The sequence below is a fragment of the Barbus barbus genome, assembly GCF_936440315.1.
Source record: "Barbus barbus genome assembly, chromosome: 14".
Lineage (NCBI taxonomy): Eukaryota > Metazoa > Chordata > Actinopteri > Cypriniformes > Cyprinidae > Barbus > Barbus barbus.
In genome coordinates this window covers 21293615-21317812 of record NC_136742.1, presented here as the reverse complement: position 1 = coordinate 21317812, position 24198 = coordinate 21293615, and the positions used below count along the sequence as shown (strand labels likewise).

Here is a 24198-nt window from a genome sequence, read left to right as displayed (position 1 = left end):
AGTAAAACACCCACACAGGATATCCGACTGTCTCACAAAAATAAATACTGCATGTGTGTATACGGCGCGGGAAATCTCTCCTCGGTTCTTGGGTTTTGGAACAAACCCGCTTGAACCCACATAAAGCTTGTTTGTGAAATTCCGTGGAGGATTGCGATTTTAAACAGTGTTTCCGATTCGGCTATATTCGCTAATAAAGCAGTGTGCAACGTTTCTAATTTTAGGATTTTAAACTGTTGTTTTTTATTGTCCACAGACTCAAGTAAGTTAGCCTAATAAAATACAGAAGACCCAGTGTAGTTTTATTTTAACTCTCGTAAGAACCCATTGCATAAAATAGGGCCACTATAAATAGGCTCATCAATTTCGTTTTTTAGTAAACCATAATAGAACATAGATATTTTTATATGAAATTCAATGCAAATTTTATTCTAAATTACAGTAAGCTAAATTATAATTTTACCAACCAGCCGTCTTCAGCTGTAGGCTACAGCCTATCATCAATTCAAAAATAATTAGGCTAGTCCATCTTTTTGTAAAATTGTACGATCTCAGTATGTTTAAGACCTCAATTCACGGGGATTTGGTTAAGATGAATGTTAGATATCTGATTTATTTTTATTTTTATCCAGATTAGAATGTATTGAGATGACTAAATCTTTATTTATTGAGTTATTGAAAATATGTCACTATATTCATTGTGGTCATGTCCTCAAAGCTATTGAAAATCAGAAGTGTGGAAAAAAAGAGAAAGATTCGCATATGTTGGATTTGGGTGTTGAATATGTACACAAGGTCAGTGGGACGAAAACTGATAGAAATACATTATATACAGCGTGTCATAGCCTACATGTGTTACGTGGTAAAAATGAGCAAAATACGGCACATATGACCACACACACGACTTGACACACTATAGGCTATTATCACGAAAATCAGTTTCATGGAGCGATTCTAGTTATTGTACATCTGATCTAAACGACAGCGAACCTTGTTATAGATGTAACTTTAAGCTCTACACTCGACTCTACTCAGGCTTGTTAGTTTAATAACGGCAATTACTTATAAGTGGCAAAAATGTGGATGAATATGAATTAATCAGGAACATACGATTAAATCTGAGGACGAAAAAAAAATCAAGATTCTAAATTATAAAATGCTTTTACAGCTTCTCAACAAAATTGAGATATTTAGGAAAAGTTGAATTTCCTATTTAATTCAAATGACTTGCAACTTCCAACTTGCAAACCTGACAAACATTTAGGCTGTATTAGATATTAGGCTGACAGAAGCTTGGTTGTTTGGAAATAGATTGATTTTATAGACCAGGATCAGACTCATAGGGACCCTCAATATAGCAAAATCAGGATGTTCTCTGTAGCACTTTGCCATAATGTTCTTTTTCCTTTGTATAATACTTAACAGACCATTAGAAAATACTCCTTCAAATAGTTTATGAAAATGTCATGGGTAAAAACAAAAACTCTAAAGGGAACCCCGAGTGCCTTCAGAAGAATAAAGCTTAGTCTAGTAAGTTCTTGGTCTATAAATCCATGCATTTATCAAAGAAATATGGTGGCAATATTCAATCGTGTAATCAAAAAGAAAATCTTTTAAAAAGTTATTTTATTTGAAATTATTTAAATACAAATAATATATATTTTCCCATTTACAATGACAGTTTTCTTGTAAACAAAAGTGGCAGATACTGTTTACTAGGCAATTCACCCCTTTTTCTGGCCGGTGAGTTTCTCTGTTTATGTAGACATGATTTCTCATAATCTGTACACTTCAGTCACAGCTTTCTGTACACAGCATGAATTATGAGGCTACAATCTTTTTGGAACTATAATACTAAAATGTCTATTTATCTGTAAAACTCTTATAATTTGATAAAACTGGTTGTGAATGTGTGTTACATGCAGCCAGAATATGACACTTTCCCTCTGTCTGTAAAGATTGCATTGTGTTTATGCTAATGAACACAAGGGGGCAAAAAATAAAAGATTTTCTAATGACATTTGCAGTTATCCAAAATGTATCTATAAAATACATCCATTAGCTATTGGAAACAAACGAGAAAAGCCCATTTCCTGTCAGAAATTCAAGATTTAAAAAAGAAAGAAAAAAAGAAAATTAACCATAAATGCAGACATTTCATTTCATGTGCATTTCTACATTTCAAATAATTTCATATCAGTCAGCTTAACCTCTCCCACTAATTGACAAACAAACAGACCAGACTAATATTTTCACAACCACTAAATCAGCACTTCCAATACGCTGTAAGACCTTCCACTGGTGCAAAATAACATTTAAATGGGACAAAAATAATCATATCCACAAAATAAGCAAAATCCTGTCCTTAATTTTGAGCTTTGTTGTCATCCCTCCATGCATAAAACCAACATAAGAAAAACCTGCAGAAATAAACACTGACCCTCAATTATTCCCATCACTGATGTTTTGTATCAAACCATTTGCGATATATTTGTGGCCACAAGGAAATCTGTACATCGAATAAGGCGTTCATATTTGATGAGAGTGGAATGTAAAACAAAATTACATGTGAAAAAAAAAAAAAAATCCAGGCTAAACTATGATCTACAATTGAGGCATTCAGTTCCAAAAGAAACCAGATAAAACATCATCCTAAAGAGAAGTTTTGTTAAGTTTGATAATTTCTGGGATAAAAAAAACAACAACCCGTTGGCACTGTGGCCAACAGATTAGTATAACTGATAGGAAAAGCTTCAGGCTATAAACATGTTCTCCTTGTAACAGCTAGCTGTACTCAACAACAATGGGAAATTTCCAGTTTATAGTTTAAAAAGTCAGTGGGATGAATAAATCAGGGAGGAAGATTAATCCAAAACTTGAATTGTCCAAGGGTTTCAAAAACATAGGCCATGTTATTACACAGTGCCAAGAAACCATCTGATATTGACCTACTTATTTGTTGAACAGCAGCGACATTAGGAGTTAAATCAGGACTAAACCATAGACCTGGCTGTGGAATGTCTGCAGTCTTTTTTTTTTTCATGAGGCTGAGACAACCTGCACTTGTGACAAGAAGTTGGAAGAAGTTAAGATAGGTGAGATTTATAAATGTATTGGACTTCCACAGTTCATGACCATGAAGACAAATTGAGAAGCAACCCACAGCGGTGCAATACACCCTTCACCAAGTAACTCCTGCTCAAGCTTAGAACACTCATCCACGTCGTTGTGGTTCATGCTCACTCCAGATTACACGTCACACAGCCTTGTAAAAAGTGGAAACACCTGGTAAATTTGATATCTAATAAACTACAAAATGATAAGGTAGAAAACTCCCTTGAAGCATAAACAGTGACATTGAAAAATGACAGTCATAAGGTGTGTGATTTTTCAGTGGTACTCTGGTTTTTATTTTTCTGACGCATTGGTTGGTCAGACATCTTTTTCGTCAAGTGGAGAGGAATCTGAAAAACAGCTGGACCCCACAAATAACCACTGTGACAGCCCACCGATAACGACTGGATGAACGCAGGGAAAGATAACCAACAGTTCCCTTAAGTCTTAATTTGATTGGCGAAATAAAAGGACAGATTTGTGATTCATGAGTGTTTTGAACAGGAACATGGGGCGTCAACGTCCTTGCGTCCTGTTTGCCTCCAGTGTGTGGAGGCCCAGAAGACGGCAATGGTCTGGGTCTATGTGGGTGTGTAGGAGCGCGTGCGTGCGTGTGTGTGCATGAGTGGGCACATGGGTGTATGAGCTGTGCTCAAGTCTGCATGAAATGACTGGTTTAGTCATTGTCTTCTTCATCTTCCTCAGATTCCTCAATGCCATCACTGTCCTCCTGGTCATCCTCCTCTTCCTCGGTTTCTGGGATATCCCACTGAGGGTGGTTATCCATTATGGCCTTCGCCTCATGAACCTCCAGCTGAAACAAAAAATTAGGATCACAAAGGTTATAGTAAATAAATACATTTATATTAAAATATTATGTGTAGATGTATACAATTTACATATTTTTTGTAAAGATATTTACACAGTTTCTTGATCACCAAATCAGCATATTAGAATGATTTCTCATGTGAAACTGAAGAGTAATGACTGATGAAAAATCAGCTTCCATCACAGAAATAAATTAGATTTTAAAATAGAAAAGTTATTTTAAATTGTAATAATATTTCACAATATTACAATTTACTGTATTTGTCATCAATTAAATGCTGCCTTGGTATGCATAAGAGACTTTTTAAAAAATCATTAAAAAAATAAAAATCTTATCAACTCCAAACCTTTGAAAATGCATCATCTTAAAATATTCCATAAATATATAAACACTTAATAAAATCAATATTTTATTTAAAAAAACTTATATACCATATATATATATATATATATATATATATATATATATATATATATATATATATATATATATATATATATATATATATATATATATATATATATATATATATATATATATATATATAAAACAAATATTCCATAAATATTTTATAAAACTATGACATAGAAATAAGAAAACAACATTTCCAAAAAAAGAGAGTATAGGAAAAATAACTGACCTTGAGTGGCTTGATCTGATCCAATCCCATGAAGGAATCTGATCTGAGAATCACAGAATATTGATAGTTTCCGGTTTTGGATGGTGCGGGGAATTTCAGTTCAACCTGAGGCAAACAGGAAGTTTAGATAATCATTGGTCACTTTACACAAGTCAGGAAAACCTAATACGGAGGAGTAATTGGGAGATATGGGGTGATTTATGACCCTTTTGTTTACATCCTTGCATTCTCATGCTCCTCACAGAGAGGAAGCACTCACTGTGTCAGATAGAATTATGACAGGCGTCTGACTGCTCTGTAACCAGACAGAGCCTGCAGTATGGAGGTTGCCTGGCAACAGGCTATGGGGAAAACTGCTGTGCAGGAGAGCTAGTACCATTCAGCCAGTCACACACACACACACACACACAGTAAAGCACTCACTCATTCTATTATCTTTACATTTTACTTAAATTTATTGACAGCACACCATATTGCAATGAATTATAGTAATTTGTTTTTGCCATTATGTATTCAAGTTCTAAATGCCTTAGTATTTCTATTGTAAGACTTAAAAAAAAAAAAAAAAAAAAAAACCCCACCAAATGAATTGACTGAAAATCTCTCCCAATCCCACAATGGCACAAACGGATTATGAACTAATCAGAACAAAGAGATTTTTGGACTCCCACTCATTTTCACTAATAACTTTCAATAACCAGTCATTTGTGATTATCATTCTGATTCAGACTGATTGAACCAGTTTGATTTAATTCACTATTTGATTCACAAACTGTTAACTACAACTATTAGGGGTGCTCCGATCAGGATTTTTGAGGCCGATCACCGATAGCTGATCAACGAAAGAAGTATCTGCCGATCCGATCACCGATACCAATCTTTTTAAAGCCTTTTTTTATTTCAAGTTTTTTTTTATTACATTTTGCAGACATATAAGATGTACTACCTCAGTTACAAAATTAAATTAAAGCCTTCTTTTATCATGTGGAATTATTTATAGTATAGATAAATATACACACAGCACAAGCCTGATTTCATGAGCTGTATGTGAGATGGGCCTTTTACACCTGGTTCACACATACTCCGTCTGCAGTACATATGCAGTCCATGTGTGGTCCATAAGTGGTGCAGAAGAATCACGGACTGCACTGTAAAAAAATCCAACTTTCAAAAAAAGTTCTATTAACCAATGTAGATTTTTTTTTTAATAGAAGTCAGTTTATTATTTTTTACAAGCAATCCTGCAGTTCATAAAGAACAATGCGCTGTCACTTTAATTCAGCGCGTGAAGTGGAAACGAGTGCTGCACTGCTGACGCACTGCCGGACCGTAGCCGTGTGCAGTATGAACGCTCTAATCCGTTAACATAAGCACAGAAAAATGATGCACCGTATACGCAATGCAAACGTTGTGTGTGTGTGTATGTGTGAGTGAGTGAACCTGCATGATATTATGTGTGCGCGCTGTGAGTGTGCATGTGCGCAGTCTCCAGGAGAGCGCGTGAGCACTGAATGGTTTAAACACTGGCAAGAATTAAAAAGAAATGCAATTTACAGTCGTGGTCAGAATTATTGGCACCCTTGGTAAATATGATCAAAGAAGGCTGTGAAAATTAATCAGCAATTTTAATCCTTTTGATCTTTTATTTAAAAAATTCACAAAAATCTAAACTTTCATTGGAAAATAAGAATTTAAAATGGGGGAAATATCATTATGAAATAAATGTTTTTCTCTAATACACATTGGCCACAATTAACGGCACCCTTTTTTATTCAGTACATTTTGAAACCTCCATTTGCCAGTTTAACAGCTCTGAGTTTTCTCCTATAATGCCTGATGAGGTTAGAGAACACCTGACAAGAGATCAGAGACCATTCCTTCATCCAGAATCACTGCAGACCCTTTAGATTCACAGCTCCATGACGGTGCTTCTTCTCTTCAGTTCACCTCACTCATTTTCTACATTTCAAGTCAGAGGACCGGAATGGCCATAGCAGAAGCTTGGTTTTGTGCTCAGTGGCCCATTTTTGTGTTGTTTTTGAGGTTTGTGTTTGGATTATTGTACGGTTGGAAGATCCAAACATGGCCCTTTATGAGATTTCTAACAGAATCAGTCACTTATTGATTTTTTATCTGTTGGTATTTGATAGAATCCATGATGCCATGTGTCTAAACAAGATGTCCAGGACCTCCAGCAGAAATATAGGCCCACAACATTAAAAATACAGCAGTATATTTCATTGTATCACATGGGGTACTTTTTTATCCCAGTGTTCACCAAACCCATCTTGAGTGTTTGCTGCTAAAAAGCTCATTTTTTAGTTTCATCTGACCATAGAAGCCAGTCCCATTTGAAGTGCCAGTCCTGTCTGATAACTGAATATGCTGGAGTTTTGTTTTTGGATGAGCTAGGAGAATTTTTCTTGAAATCCTCCCAAACAACATGTGGTGATGTAGGTGCTGTTTGCCTATTTTTTTTAAGGTTTTCTGACCCCGAGACTCAATAATTTTCTGCAATTCTCCAGCTGTGATCCTTGAAGAGTCTTTGGCCACTCAAACTCTCCTTCTCACCGTGCATTAGGACGATATAGACACACGTCCTCTTCCAGGCAGTTTCATTACATTTTCTGTTGATTGGAAATTCTTAATTATTGCCCTGATGGTGGAAATGGGGATTTGCACTGCTCTAGCTCTTTTCTTAAAGCCACTTCACTAATTTGTGAGGCTCAATTATCTTTTGCTGCACATCAGAAATTTATTCTTTGGTTTTTCTCATTGTGATGGATGATTAAGAGAATTTGGACTTTGTTTTCCCTCTTTTTTATATTTCTGTGAAACAGGAAGCCATGGCTGGATAATTTAATGTTAATAATCACCCTGGAGTGCTCAAAATAGTAAATATGAATAGGAATATACTTCAGAGATATTTTACTCAAGAATTTCAGTGGGTACCAATAATTGTGCCCAACGTGTATTTGAGAAAAACATTTATTTCATAATGAGATTTTCCCCCATTTTCAATTGTTTTAGTTCAATGAAAGGTTAGATTTTTGTGATTTTTTTAAATAAAAGATCAAAAGGATTAATGCAGGTTTATTTTCAGAGCCTTCTTTAATAATATTTACCAAGGGTGCCAATAATTCTGACCACAACTGTATTATACACTTTAGTGATGTTGCAACACGGCCTCGATTGTCATTTGGGCCATTTGAGAGTGAGAGAGAAGAGAGAGAGAGAGAGAGGACGCGCGGTGATTCTCTCACACTGTTCGTGAAATTATGTCTCACAGAAACTTTTCAAATTATTTACAAGTTATTTAATGAAGAAATTCAAATTGTACAGCATAATTGTTTCCCCCGCACCAGAAAGAGACGGTGCCGTTGCATGTCATGCCAAACTTCTCACGGCAGGCATGTCATCAGCTTGAGATCTTTTTTTTGAGATCAGCCTTTTTAGAGACTGTCGATCTAACATCCCAACGCGATTATCGACCGATAGTGATCAGTAGCCGATCAATCGGAGCACCCCTAACAACTATTAAACATTTGGTTGTTTGGCTATTTGAACTAATCGGAAATTAAATAAAGTACAAATATTGGATGAAAACTTTTGAAAGGTTGCATTTGAAACTAAGTGAACTACGTTTAAATTGAAGCACAAAATGAGTAACTAAAATTTTTAAATTAAATAAAAAGTAAATTAAACCTAAATAATAGTATTAAAAATGAATAAAAAAGAAAAAATGATAACTGAAAAAGTAAAAATAAAAGCAGATTCAAAATATTAATAAAAAAAAAAATATTATTAACCATGACCATTTATGATTACTGGAAACGTTATCTTTATTTATTCTGATTCACTAATTAATATTTTGTGGACCAATTTGATCAATTCAAATCACTTCCCTCACAAATGGGGTAGAGCCCTGCACGGGCCTCAAATTTAGGCCCTAGCCCAGCCCTGGCCGAGACGCTCAGGCCCTAGCCTGGCCCGTGTCCGACAGCTTATCGGAATTACCCGCCTGAGTCCGACCCGAGCCCGTTGAAAAAGATGAATTCTGCCGTATGGGAATTTTTCGTAATACCATTATATTTTTATCTAAGGTTATCATACCGTCAGAATCTCATACCGGCCCATGCCTACTTATATTAAATAAAAATTAGAAAGGTTGCCTTGGCAAGTAACTGAAATAAGTTTAAGTTGAAGCAGTAAAATTACTAACTAAAGTTAAAGGGGAAAAAAAATTAAGCTAAAACTAAATATTAAATAATACCTAAACATTAATATTTAAAAAAATAAAATAAAAAACTAATTGAAAATATAAAAATGTATTTAAAACATTAATAAAAACTACAATAGCAAATAAAAAAATACTTAATATCACTTTGATTTGCAAGCACAATTTACTTTGAACAACCTTTACACAAAAGGTTGTCTAGCCAATACAAATATTTTTAAGCAAATTTCCATGACTTTAAGATTATAAGATACTTCCAGGCCCAGGAATCTTGTAAAAACTACAATTTCACTTTGGGCAACACAATTTCACCCTTTCTATTCCCTCTTTTAACTCTCCCGAATTAAAAAAAAAAGGTGTGGTGAAGCTCAAACAGGTGGATGTCGCCTCACCTCCTCTGTGTCTCTGAGTGTGCACACGTGGTTGGGCATAGACACCAGCGTCTGTTCCTTCCTATCTGCAATGTAGAGCCACCACCACTCCTGCTTCTCCTCAGGAAAGAACAAGCTGTAGACAGGATGTGTGACCTTAGACTTGGTCTCCAATAGTGCCCTTTCACGACGCTGAATGCTCTGTTGTAGTGCCTCCCATTCCTACAGAAGAGACATGCTGGTTATGGAAAGCTGCACATGAATGGCTACAATCAGCAATCAGTCGTCCAAGGGATTGGACACACACCTCCTCGTCATCTCCAGCAATCTCGTCCACCTCAGTGTCACTCTGCTTTTCACTCTCCTCATCTCTCTCGCTGAGCGAGTCCTTAATTCCCTCTGCCTCATCTGATTCACTGCCTTTATCAGAGAGATCGTCCTCTTCCGCTTTTGATGCAGCAGCAACGTCCTGTGAAGCAAAATAAAAGCACATGGAGTTGGACGAAAGATTTTTTGCTTTTGTCAATTATAGTGCAGAAAATGTGCATCATAGTAAAACTTGACTGAAATTAATGAATGAGACAAATATTAGGGATGTCGAAATTAATTGTTTCTATGGTGCATCGGGATGCAGATCAGGACGATTCAGTATCGGTTCAGTAATAGACCATAACCGATTGTAACATACTGATGCTTTTCTGACATCATTTGTCGCATAAGTCCATTGTCGCGGTAGCATACAATGGCGGAGGGAGGCGAGACGCAAGTAATTAAAAATGCTCCAAGTACTTTAAAAGCATTTTATGAACAACCTGGTAAGCACGCACTGGAGAAGACACACGCTGTGTGTAAATCATGTCAGGCACAAATAAAATATGAAGGGGATTATACCACTAACTTGAGAAACCACGTCAGCCATTTTCACGCCTGTCAGTGCCAATTTACTTTTGTCTTCTGTGCCCAGACTTAATATTGTTTGATGTTACATTCATGACACATTCAAGAAGCGGGTTTTCTTTGAGCTGGTAAAATTAAAGGTACATTTCATATATCTGACTGCTTGTATTTATTGACAAAATTGTATACATGAAGTAAAATTGAAAATAGAGGATGCAGTGCATTGTCAATGCATCGTGATATGGAGTTTAACCGAATCGATAACATGATAATCATAATCAAACCGAACCGTGAGACCAGTGTAGGTTCACACCCCTAATAAATATACACTTCTGTTCTGTTTTAATCCATTAAAATGTATCAAAATTTGTATGCATTAATTTGATCAAAAGTAAAACAGTAATACTGTGAAATATCTTTTAAACTTAAAATAGCTGTTTTCAATTTTTATATTTTAAAATATAATTTTTTCCTTTGTTGGCAAAGCCAAATATTCAGCTGCCATTACTCCAGCTTTCAGAGTCAGATGATTTTTCAAAAATCATTCTAATATGCTGATTTAGTGCTCAAGAAACTTTATAATTATTAATATTAAAGTTGAAATGAGTTGTGCTGCACCATATATTTCATGGAAACTGTGATGCTTTTTTTTCCCCCAAAGTTCCAAAGAACAGAATTTATTTGAAATGGAAATCTTTTATAACATTTGAAGGCCTGGTTTCAAAGACAGGGTTTAGACTAAACCAGGATTAGGCCATAGTTCAACTAGGACATTAAAGTAATTTTATAAACGTGCCTTAGAAACATTACCGGTGTTCACCATGAGACAAAACAAAGGCACGGATATATTTTAAGATCACTCAGTGCAAGTTTCTTACAGTTTAAACAGCTCAGACTTACATTTTAGTCTGAGACTAGGCTTAAACCTTGTCTGTGAAACCAGGGGTAAATGTCTTTACTATCACTTTTGATCAATTTAATGCATCCTTGCTGAATAAAAGTATTAATTTCTTTCAAAAGACCATTTTTTGAATGGTAGTGTATATCGAATAAAATTGAAGGTTGTTTCTTTAAAAGTGTAAGATTGAACATATGCAGTTCTATAATCCTTACATTTCCCGCCACATTGCCATTGGCTTGTTTGGCCTTGTCTCCCTTTGCTTGCTGTTGGGTGACTGGTTTCTTCTTAGTCAGTTTCTTTTTTTTGGACTTGGCAGCTTTTTTAGCTCCTTTAATCTTATTTTGCCAAACTTTTGTTTTGTTTGTTTTGGCATCTCCTTGCTGCAAAATACAAAATAATATTCATAAACCTAAACATCGTAATGAACAAATAACAAGATGTAAATACACATTTTGAATTCATTATTAAATTATGTCTGATGAACATGTAGCTTGAAAGCATTACTACCTCTTCTGCATTAGTTTCCTCAGTAGGTAGTGGTGCATCCTCCTCTTTCTCAAACATCTCCTAAACACAAACAGAAATTTAGTACACTGTTATTGTGCATTAAAAAAAAAGTCAAATAATACAGACTGTTTTTGTAATAGACGGTCTTTCTGAAATGAAATTTCAACCTAAAATACAAAAAACCTCAGCATTGGCCTCTTGTGGATGCCTGCTGCAACTGCAAGATGTGCCATTCCATGACTATAATTACTTTGCATAATATATACATAACTTATAAATCAACTGCTGTATTTGAATAGCATTACACCCTCACCCCTTAACCAAACATCTAGATAGGCCCATGAGATATTCTCTCAAATGTACTACTTACAGACATTCTCTTCCTTGTCAAAGTGACCGTAACTGTGACAATAGATCCTGCCGTGATGTTATTGCTATCATCATCATCCAACACTATGGAGCAATGAAACATACACAGAATTTAAGTCACATGTAATGTGTTCTATTGAATGTATGAGTGTTCAAGCAATGCTGAACAATCTCACCTTGAAGTTTGGTTTCCATGTTGATATACGGAAAGCTCCCGAGGACAGCCAAGACCTCCTCGTACTTCTCCTCCCCAAGGAATCTCAGCATATTTCTCCTGTCAGAGTCCTTCAGACTGACAAGATCCTGCAATGTCCGTACCTTATACTGAGGAGAAATGGGACATATTTAGAAGATTTGAAAACAGTTTTTGCATAACAACTGAGTTATCAAACACAATTGTTTTAACGGATCCTTCTGTGAGCTGCAACGCCTTTGAGAAAGATGTACCTTCTTAGAGATACAGTATCGGAGGTGCTCCTCTTCAAAATGGGGCAGCTGCAGCAAAGGAGATTTGGCCTCCTGCAGTCCTTGAACCACCATCTGAGACAACTTCATGCAGTTCTCTATAGACGTCAGCCTGGGAGCCCGAAGCCCTACAAACATCAGCAAAAACCTTTTTTAATCACGTCTCATATTATACATTACCTTTCAAAAGATTTTTAAATGTTTTTGAAGGAAGCTGATTATTCTCACCAAGGATGCATGATAAAAAACACACAATAAGACTATTTTAATATATTATAAAATGTAATTTTCCCCTGTGATGACAAGGCTGAATTTTCAGCAGTCAGTACACCAGTCTTCAGTGTCACATGATCCTTTAGAAATCATTCTAATATGTTGATTTGGTGCTCAGGACATATTTCTTATTGTCAATGTTGAAAACAGTTGTGATGCTTATAATTCTGGGGTATTTGTAATACTTAGTTTTCTTCAGAATTACTTGAAAAATAGTAAGTTCAAAAGAAAAGTATTTGTTAGATTTTGTATTTTTTGTAACAATGTAGTCTTTAGTGTCAGTTTTGCTCACTTTAATGCATCCTTGCTGAAAAAAAGATTAATTTCATTACCCAAAAATATCATACTGATCAAACTTTTGAATGATTGTGTATATACTGATGAAAAGATTATTTGCATTAATTATATCATTATATTAATTACCTCCTCTACTGGTTGCCATCATAGTAAGTTGACAGCCAACATTGATCATTTCCTGTAGTAAAGCAGGGCACTTCTTCACCACAAACCTTTGATCTGCAGAAGATATTAATGTGAATTAATTAGCCATTTTAGTTTGGGTAGCTCAACTGGCAGAGCATGGCATTAGCAACACCAAAGTCATGGATTTAATTCCCAGGGATCACACATACTTGCAATGTATTTCTTGAAAGCCTTTGTAAATGCATAAATTAAATGAATTGCATTAGACAGGTAGTTGGCGTTTAATTGTCCTACAGGATTAAATATTGACACTAGAGAGGTGTGTGCTTGTGTGTGTGTGTGTGTGAGAATGCATACCCTCCTCTATGTTCTCAGAAACATCCATCCTTGCAAGGTGCGTAAGTAATAAGACTCGTGCCTTCAGGCTATAAGGATAGCAGAATGGAGGCTCCTTCTTCTTCACATTAATGTTCCCCAGCTCCCGAATCAACTGCACAAAGGAACACAACACAAGCATTAAATTTGAATCATCATCAACTCTAAATCTTTGGCACAAAATACATATGTTTGAACATTTTACCTGGGGAACTTCTATGTTGTCTGTTGGTCTTATAATGGCCTCTTTGTTACTACGAGGATCAAATTCAAATGCTGCCGTCAACACCATCACCAATCCTGTCAAACAGAGAAGAGACTTAGTCTGTAGAATCTAAAGGACCTAAAGGGTCATAACATATTTTTCTTCAACTTACGTTTCATGTTCATTGTAGGCGTTTTGTACATAAAGTGCATGAAAAGCTGTGTGGTGTTGATGAGGATCTGATCACCACTGTAGCGGATAGAGCGGTACCACCATGTGCCCTTAACAAATACAACAAATACGCACATTACTATTGGGTTTATCAGAATATCAATTAACTGAAAAGGTTTCTATACTATAGTTTCCAAAATGCTTGTACAAAAAGATCCAACAAGGCACACTACCTTTTAAAAGTTTGGGGTGAATAAGATGTTTTTTTAAATAAATTGATACTTTTATATTGTAAGGACACATTAAATGTATCATAACTGATAAGGACATTTATAATGATATATGTATAACTGTAATAATACTTCACAATATTACTACTTTTACTGTATTTTTGAACCGTTATCTGTGTCAGCAGCATAAGAGACTTTGTTCAAAAATATATATATAAAAAAAAAAATCTTACTGACCCCAAACGTGTTTTTAATTATATCTAATATCAACGTTATTGATTAGAAGACAAGCTTACCACAACCACAGGAAGAATAACCATAAAAGCCAACCCATAGACCAGCAGCACCTGTGAAGGGCACAAGCAAACACGTTTAGCAAGTTATTGCATTCTTGGGGCATTTATGTAATTATTAGTTGACACTTAAATGTGGTCAAAACTTAACTGACAGCTGTAAAAAAGGAGTAGGTGAACATACCAGCATGGAATTCTTCTGGTCAACAATCCATGCAGGAAGAGCGATTCCAAAACTCGTCACTGATCAAAAGTAAAATGGAATACAGAGAAATAAGGAATAATGATGAATTTTCAGCACAGGTAATACTAACAGAACAATTCTTTAGAAATAAGTTAACAAGTTAAAGAAACGGTCACCTCTTGGGCCATCAGGATTGCCATACATCTCCCAGTTGTTCCGTGATTCCTCATTAGTTAAACTGTGAGAAAGCATCAGTGTGGACAACAAATTTAAAAAACCGGATGATTACATGCGGTGCAATATTGACAACAAGTAACAGAAAGGTGCTGCATGGGTATTTTAAGAAGATTAAGTGTTTAATTCTGGCACAGTAGACAACATTTTTATAAAAAGCTTTTATGAATTGTATTGTGCTGCACCTATGATTACACACTGCAATACCAACACCAATCCACATAGAAAATAAATAATAAATAGCATGACATTAAATGTGAATGGTAACAATAAATAAATCAGGTGGGTTGCAACAGTCTTACGCGGAGTAAGCTTTAGCAAGCTTCATGAACATGGCTTCATCTCCGCCTTTATCAGGATGATGTTTCAGAGACATTACTCTGTACTGCTTCTTAATCTCAGCAATAGATGCTCCCTAAACAAAAACATAATGGATATATTAATCTTGAGAAAAAGCAGTTTAAAAATTTAAGTGAGAAAGAACAAGATTCTCAAAAAAAAAGTAAGAAAGGTGCCCTTACTGCTTCCAATTTGAGGACCTCATAGGGGTTATACTCCTGGTACTCTCGATCTAATTTAGACACCTTATAGGCCAGGAAAAGAAAAACTGCCCACCCAAACAACAGGGCTGCTTTTCTAAGATGACAGAGAAGTACATTTTTAGATGGAACCAAAATTAATATTAAAATAAACAGAAGCTGCTATATGTCATGGTGATTAAACAGCAAAAAGAGCAGATTTAAGTCATGAAAGCCCACACATCTGATGCAAGCTTTGTTCTTTAAATAGTTGGAGCAGAGCTTTGACGAGTGTCTAAAGTCACTTTCATGCAGAAGAATTAATAATTTAATGAATTTCGACCACTTTGGGAGGTGCCACAGCAATATACAAAATAAATAAATCAGACCATCACAACCAAATGTCTCTTGACTCATCTGAAAATTCATAAATCATATATAACAAAAACAATCTCTGTTGCATGACCCTTGAAAAAGCATTGATACACTAATAATAGCAAACAAGCATTGCTGTCCCCTTGGTTACTCATTATTTAAAAACAAAAGAATTTAAATAATATTTCCAGAACACCAAGCGCTTAATACATGGTAATAATTAATACAAAATATGCTTTTGTCCTTCAATATACTTAACGTTAGGGGTGGCATGATACATGTATTCGTACCAAACCGTCACGGTACGGACATCTCGGTTCGGTGCATGAGTACAACGAATACATGCAATTCACCCCCAATGCAGCAATGCAACACTGTTTGATAACCGCCAGCAGAAGAACAGTGAATGCCATGAGTTGCGCACTTGAAAACAAAGCCCCCTAGACAGTGACCATGTGCTGATTCTGAACGCGACTCTCACATAGACTGACAAAGGAGTATACTTTAAAGGCTTGCGCACTCAACTGTTTGCGAAATGGAGCTTTGTGCTCGTGTATCCTACCTCTCTCATTCGGCACAAATCCAAATATTCCATAATATTTCCATATTTGCGATGTAACGTATCTGAATGCTAAACTATTATTTATGTAAATTATAGGCTTTGTACTTCAGTCGCGTTCCAACGGTGACACAGATGTGGGCGCGGTGCTGTTTGTATTTTATTTTGATAAAGAACCAACTTAAGCAATGATGGAACACACACACACACACACACACACACAATGACTGATGTGTGTGTGTGTGTGTGCGACGCGATCACTTCAACTGTTTCCTTATAGCAGCAGAATCAACTTTAAACACTTATCGTCTTAATAATGCATCACTGTATAAAGGCCTGCTTTTATTTGTGTACACTCACAATGAAAACAAAACATTGCAGTTTTATAAAACAAAGAAAACAAATAGGATGTTGCTTTCTGCCATTTGAGTTTCCTTTCTGTGAACAAATTAAGTCTGTCACAAAAATGAACTGAAACTCAGCATATATAGTTACGTGTCACACTGTTTTTTTCCCCTTGTTTATCTGGTAAATAAATCAAACATATTTCAAGAATTTATTTATATATATATATATATATATATATATATATATATATATATATATATATATATATACTGCAGATTATATATATATATATATAATGTAATATAATATTTAGTATACTACAGTACTACTCGCTGTTCAAAATAAATGAAAAGCATAGTAGATTTGTTGTTTTTTCCTGTTGTACCGAAATCGTATCGAACCGTGACCCCCAAACCGAGGTACGTACCGAACCGTGACATCTGTGTACCGTGCCACCCCTACATAACGTTCATAAAAAGCAAATTAAATAATATTTTATCATTTTAGACAGATCCTGTTGTCCAATTATTTTTTGTTCCCCAGTGCACACCGTATAAACACAACTCCAGAAACCTATTGAAATTACAACGATTTATTCAAGTTCAAAACTAAATGCTTACAAACAGCAAACAGACAGGACACAAGTACAGTGTGTCAAAATAACAGTAGGCGGCGGCGCAATAAGCTAAATGAGATTAATTCCCCTAAACCGCCTTTTACTAATTACACAAACATAATCACTTACTTAAGTGTTGGAACAATGCTCTGCTGTGATTTCATAAGCCGGAGGTGATACCACAGACATCTTCCATGAACTCGTCGTAAACTCTTCAACCTTAATTGCTCTGTGAATTAATTCACAAAGCAGACAACAAGAAAAAAATCAGCATTGTGCAATCTAAATCACAACCACCATGCAAACACACAAATTCCGCCAAAACAGTACTCAGTACTGTGCAATTGTATAGTAATAGTTTTTGATAGTAAATTATACAAAGTAATGATATTAACATGTCTAAAAAACATGGTAGTACTGTTACTTTTTAGTTAGATTCAAGATTCAAGATTTTATTTGTCACATACACAATTATACAGGGTATAACCAGCAGTGAAATGTAGGGGTACTGTTAGTGAGGTACTGCAAACCTTTTTATTTTTATCTGAATGTGACCCTCTTACATTGTGAGCTAGATTACGAAAGCTGCCTCCAAGTATGCCAAAATGTTATTGTTATATAAAAGAATAAACAGAAGACATGGATTTGTGTGCAATAAAACCATCTTTATTAATATTTGAAGGGTTTTATAAACATAAAAAAACTCTACCTTTTGTGTTTTCAGTCTGGTAGGAAAATATTGAGCCATAAAGTCCTATAAAAACCAGGAACCTATGAACCTTTCTTGTGAATGTTATTGCGCGCACTGCATGCTTGTTTGCACAACTGAATATCTGCTGCACTGTCTAATACAGACATTTGCACTTTATATACAACTATTAATTTATTTACATATTGTATTTCTCCTTAAGTGTTTAATTTTAATGCAACATTTGTATTGTGTCAATACTAAATTAGTAACTGTCATTTTGTTCTATTGTAGCCTGCAGAATCTAGAAATCATTGTCTGCAAATATGAGTTCATTTAATGTGAATTTGATCAACTTCGACTGCCTTAAAATTGAATAGCATGTCGACCTGGTGCATGTAACCAGCATGTAAAAGTGCAGTTCATGAGAGTGTGATTCACAAGATGGTGAACATACCACCATGAGCAGCTAAATAAACAGATACCTTTGCAACATTTCATAACACGTGCTGAAAAATTAGGGGGAGTGGCATGCCATGCAGACAGAAAAGACACAATCAATGACGACCCTTATATGATCAGATCAGCTGATCTTAAAGCAATGTTTGTTAATGTAAACAAACGAGGACATACGAAAAAACTTATATTAAACGGATTACCAGTACATTTAACGTAGCTAGCATGCGTGAGATGCTAGCAATGCTCAAATATAGCCTACATTTATTCTTTACAAGTATTGGCATTATTGTCCATTGTTCAGGGAAAATTTGACATTTTAAAAATATTGGAAAGATCCCTAGCTCAGGCGAGCCCTTAATGCCATTACTAGATTTAACTTCGGTATTCGTTTTATTAAATAACATTACAGCAATGTCTGAAAATATTCCTCACAGAGGTGCCAATCTGGTTATCAGTGCTGACCATCAAGCGACATGTTAGCACTACTGCTTAGCTGGTAGTGTATTAGCATATGGGCCTTACCCGCGTTCTGATCCCGGGGCCAGAGGTAATAGGTGGCTGGGATGACTATTAGTCCCACAAAAGACGTGAGGAAATAGAAAAAGGTGTTGCCACTGTCGTCGTACTGAAACTGTTGCCCAGCCATTTCGCAGCGGCTCTAAACCCCGATTTTTTTCTGCCGCCTTGCCGCCCTATCAGTCGCTCCACTGTAGTAGGACTACGGTAGTCACAAATGCTGGAGAGTGAAGCCAGCATCCACACACTTTCTGCCACTATAGCGATTCTTTTCAAAATAAAAGCTTTTCGTATTATTTTCATTAAGACTCGCCGCCAGACCTGACCGTCTAAAAATAGGTGGGTATTTTTAAAAACGCATGTTATTTTATTGTGCTGCACTCAAGTTGCCAGTAATATAAAGAATGAGTGGACTTCCCCGTTCAACATGACTTTTATTATGGCGTGTTAATAACGCCTCGCCGCTTGCTGTCAAAGTCTGTGCGCCTAGCAGGGTACGTGTTCTACGCATGCGCTCTACGAGAGTACGTGGTTTCACCACAACTCGTACTTTTTAGATGCAGTTTTTTTTCTTTCTTTCTTCCAAATAAAGAGGGGTTTTCAACCTGTACAGATTTAGGGACCCCTCACACAGGCTCTTAGCCAACCCAAGGACTCCAATATAGTTGTAACCACTGATCTATAATAGAGAACATTATATAGATCAGTGGTTGTAACCAGATTTTTCAAATAGCATTTTGTGTTATAACTTTAATGAACATAAATTCCATACTGCATAATGGATCAATAATGCATAGAATACATAGCGGAAAATCCTGTTTTACAGGTTACAGACCCTTAATTGAAATACAGGTTACAGACCTTTTTTTAAATCATTTGCAGACGAAAACTTTAGATTCTTATGAAAAATATGGCTTTATTATGCAAACACTTGTCCTTCTTGACTTTGTAATTCAACGTATGCACTACGACGACTCCAACATATAACATAATCGTACAAAAAATATACATACTACAGTGATTAACATAACTGTCACCTTATAAATTAAAGAAGAACATTTTGTCAACATGTTGTATTCATTATCATCTGCAACATTACTTTTCAATACTAACTGTACATATATTTTCTTTTTTTTAGTAGTTCGCCCAAGTGAGGCTGCAATGTCTTGTCTTTTAGATATTCCACCAAGACGTCCAGAGTGTCCGTAGCGTAGCTCATGGAAAGGTTTTTGGGTTACATCGTCCCCAATGCAGTCCACTGGAACTTTATATGTTTCTAGGAACATGTTGTATAAAATACAGCAGCTCTTCACAGCTAAACTGGTTTGGCAAACGGAATGCTTCTGTAGACATCTGAGCCTCTGAAAACCAGATCTCAGAGTATGGATGGAGCCTTGTGCCACTGCAAGAGATGACTGCACTTTCTGGTTATAACATACTTTTTTCTTTCCTAGTGTTGCATAATCAGGGAATGGAGTCAGAAAGTGCTCTGAAAGTGGGAAGGTGGAATTGCCAATGATGTGTTTGCCATGTAGGAGAGCCACAGGGTTTTCCCGCAATGCCTTTCCAACCTCCGTGGCTGACAGGACTCTTGAGTTATGCCAATTTCTAGGGTGCTCTGCAGAAATGTAGGTAAAGCGACCCTTGAGGTTGCAAAAAGCCATGAGTTTTACAGAGTACGACCCCTCTGCGTCTCTATATACCTCTGGATCTGGCACATCTGTAGGTTTCTCAATAGGAATGAAACACGTTCCTACTACACAGAGAGTATCTGGTAACCCCACAGTAGACAGGAACCCCACCACAGACATTTCTGCTTCCTCCCCGTGCGGCCAGTGAATTTCATTAGCCACGTTACTGGTAATAAGGGTACAGAACTCATCCAGCTGATCACAAATGAGTGACTCTGTGATGTGGAAATGATTTGCCACACTGTGGTAAGACTCTTGGGTAGAAAGAGCCCACAGACTTGCAAGCACTGCATGCCACACTGTCCATCCTTCTTGCCTAATGGCAGTCCATTTACAAGGTGCCAGCAGCCGTACCAACTCCTACAAACACAAAAAGAACAATTTTGTTTTACAAAACACAAACGAGATTAGCAGAACATAGGACCAGCATGAACTAAAGTACCTCAGTTTGAGATGGCGTCAGCTGGAAGTGACTCTTAAAATCACTTATTGTCAAGCTTTGCAGCACGGTACTGAAAACATCTCTTTTGTCATCCTCTTTGACATGTGAAACAAAATAATGTTATAGCATTTATCCAATGTGCATCTTTCTTATAAAATACTGTATGGATCATCTTACCTTTTCAGATCATCACTTGGTTCAGTTTTCAACTTCATTCTATTGAAATATAAATTAACATCAAAAGAATCATTGGGTTTTCACAGCTAAAAATAAAAACAGTTTTTTTTTTGGTTGCTGGTTTCTAGCTACATAATCGAGCTGTTTTTGGTACAGGTAGTCAACAAGCAAAAGACCAGCAACCACGTTTCAAAATATCACCAGTTTAAGATAGATTTTCAACAGGCTGGACCACTGAAGGAATATTTCCAATAGGCAAACACTTGCAAGCTGTAGTAAATAAACGGCGTATTAAAAGAGGCACCGTGCTGTTTGTTTACCAAATAGAGCAACATTAGAGATATATAGCATACAGTATTCTTCACTTTACTTTCCGACGTTTGCAAGTTGCATTTTTCTTGAAAAATAAGAAATCTTCAACATCATAGCTGTCTGCTAACAAAAATGCAATACATGTTTCAAGCGCCATGCTTTTCGGATTCCGACTGTTGCAATGTCGCCATCTCCTGGCAAATCAATTTCCCCACTAAATGTGGTTGGTCTTCAGTGGATATTGCTTGGGAATTTGTTTTACAAACCAGGCAAATTTAGGCAGAAAATATCTTAAATCAGCCTACGATAGGTAGGTGGTCTTATCTGGTTTAAGCTGGTCTCTGGTAAAGCAGGTATTCTGCTAGTTTAGCAGGGCTCCCAGAATGTCCAGATAAAACCACTAAAACCAGCCTAATGACCAGCAAACCAACATAGTCTGGTTTATGGGCTTTTTTTCTTTCTTTTTTTTTAGCAATGATGGCAGGAACACGTATCTTGTCTCAATCTTTTGTTCACTTATTAAGAAAAATGTGTGGCTTAAAATCATATTCCATCGATAGATGGCACCAGAGGAATACTATGAACCTGGTGTATGATTTATCTCCATGTAGATATTATCAATGGATCAACTGTTGATAAATTTCATATAATTTACAAAAAAGAAGAACAACATCAAGCGTGTTTGCTGATATGAGAGAGAATAAAATGAGAGGAAGTGATCATACTCAAACCCTCCTCAATAACCTTTGCCGTTTCCTCTTCAATCCCATTGACCTGAATGATGATGGCAGCACACACAAAAACAACAAATAAGAGCTACAGTGATGAGACTGCTTACTGTGATGAGACTTGAGAGGTGCTGCGTTAATCAGACAGAGTTAAATATGCAGGGAGTAATTGTGCAGGTCACGACCCCTCATCTTAATTTACACATTATTACACGGAGGTTATGCACTATAAGGCCATAAATCTGTATAAAAATCAACTATAATAAGTTGCATGACATTTACTTTTGTTTCATGCCCAAATATATTAAGTAAGTTATTTTTACAATAAGTGGCATCGTTATTTTAAAACTTACTTTTACAGTTAGTATCTTTAGAAATTGTAAAATAAAGGTCAGTTCCATAAATCTTAAATATCATGATATTTTCATTCATTGCGACGTTGGCTGGATATTAAGACCGTTCGTCCAGGTAAATAAAACGTATTAATTAATAGTACTGCAATATTGTTGCTCGTGCTTGGTGGACTATTTCCTTTCTTACCTTACGGTTTAAGATATTATACAATTGTAAATTTGTTCAGTATTAACACGAAATAGAGAGTAAACAAACATTACCATTAGCGAACGTTTGAGAGTAAAAAATATTCGTTGAGTGTGTAGCATCATGTGCATTAATATAGGCCTTTAGTGAAGCAAATTATTTATTTTATCCACTGCTTTCTGTTTTGTTGTACTGAGTTATTCAGATGCCAAAGTAATTTTAGAAATGAATGCAGCTCATCATTGATGAAGACCACAGTGGCCACCTATTGCCTCCCTGAAATCTTCTCTATTATTCTCTTCAAGAGGCTTTATAGCCGTCTTATCCAGCTGATGGGCCATGCACTGTACCCAAAGATGAGAGGGCAGGGGTGCCCAACAGGGTCAGATGTTTCTGCCCTTATGCCATGGCCTGTTATTCAAAAGCTCTTATTCTGCCAGACCCCCCTGGGTCTGTGTAAGCCTTGCAGACTGTGATCCTGTTGTCTTATTAAAAGAAGCTACAGGGAACAGAAGTCATCCACCTTAGGTTTCTGACACACCAATCAGCATCTGCCATGTCTCCTCCAGCTGACCTCTCGTACGACCTTTGTAATGAGGTGGAACATTTAAGAATGATCAGCAGCAAATGGAGGCTGGAATGGAGAGCTCTGTAGCCATCAGCGGTGCTAAGTGACCACTGTGATGAAGTGATTCTATAATCATAATACCATAATCCCATGATCTTCAGACTTTGACCCTTATGAGGTCATAATGGCCCCTTTCATTCAGCAACACATGTTGGCTCTTAAGTGAGAATTCTCTAATTATACAGCTATATTTCTTCAACAAAGCACCATATTCACCTTTAGCTAATTGACAGCTTTAAAAAGTGTACATAACTACCAAAGTTATACAGAAAGTATGTGATTGATGACAGAGCAGATTTATATACTGTAGATGAAGGAACCTTAAATAACATATATAAAACAAAAATTACAGAAATTAAGGATGAATGAGAAATACAAATTTGATAAGTAAACCTAATTTGTGATATTAAATTCACAGCATCTCATTTATATCCCAGATACTATTATACAAATATTGTAGTATATTTATTATATTGCTATTATACAAATTTGATCTATCAGCTAGTTGACAAACACTGCATACTTTTTATAGCTGCCTAAAACACCAGATGATTACTTACCCCCAACATAATATTTGATGTTATATGATAGATTAAATGTCATGTTTTACTATATTTTATCTAACCTGTGCTAATTTTAACACATAAGAAACAAAATAACATGCTGACATATACATACTACTGTCAATGTTCAACCATTTTCAAGCAATATTGAGAATTTTAATAATTCTCTTTAATAATTCTCTTAATTTTAATAAGGCAGAGGGTGAATGACATGGAATCAAATTACAAAATTACATTTTCCAAATAAATAAAGAATTATTTTCTTAGTCAATTCCTATTAAAGCTCCTTTGGGTAGCTTATGGTGCTTGGAAACAAGCCA

General features: G+C 35.9%; 2 protein-coding genes across 2 annotated transcripts in view; one reads left to right on the top strand and one right to left on the bottom strand.

The window, feature by feature from the left end:
• The window catches only part of LOC306879751 (enhancer of rudimentary homolog), a 1222178-nt gene that overhangs the window by 554642 nt on the left and 643338 nt on the right, over positions 1–24198 (top strand). The window lies entirely within an intron of this gene.
• Positions 1616–19308, bottom strand: LOC306880466 (translocation protein SEC63 homolog). Its single transcript, XM_079433987.1, has 20 exons — positions 18804–19308; positions 17264–17363; positions 15240–15354; positions 15021–15133; positions 14661–14722; positions 14485–14543; positions 14304–14354; positions 13779–13887; positions 13607–13701; positions 13384–13516; positions 13027–13119; positions 12313–12458; positions 12042–12189; positions 11867–11949; positions 11497–11556; positions 11202–11369; positions 9499–9660; positions 9213–9413; positions 4584–4688; positions 1616–3928 (listed from the first exon to the last, which is right to left on the bottom strand). The coding sequence occupies exons 1-20, from the start codon at positions 18925–18927 to the stop codon at positions 3791–3793; spliced, it is 2265 nt and encodes a 754-aa protein (XP_079290113.1). The 5' UTR covers positions 18928–19308; the 3' UTR covers positions 1616–3790.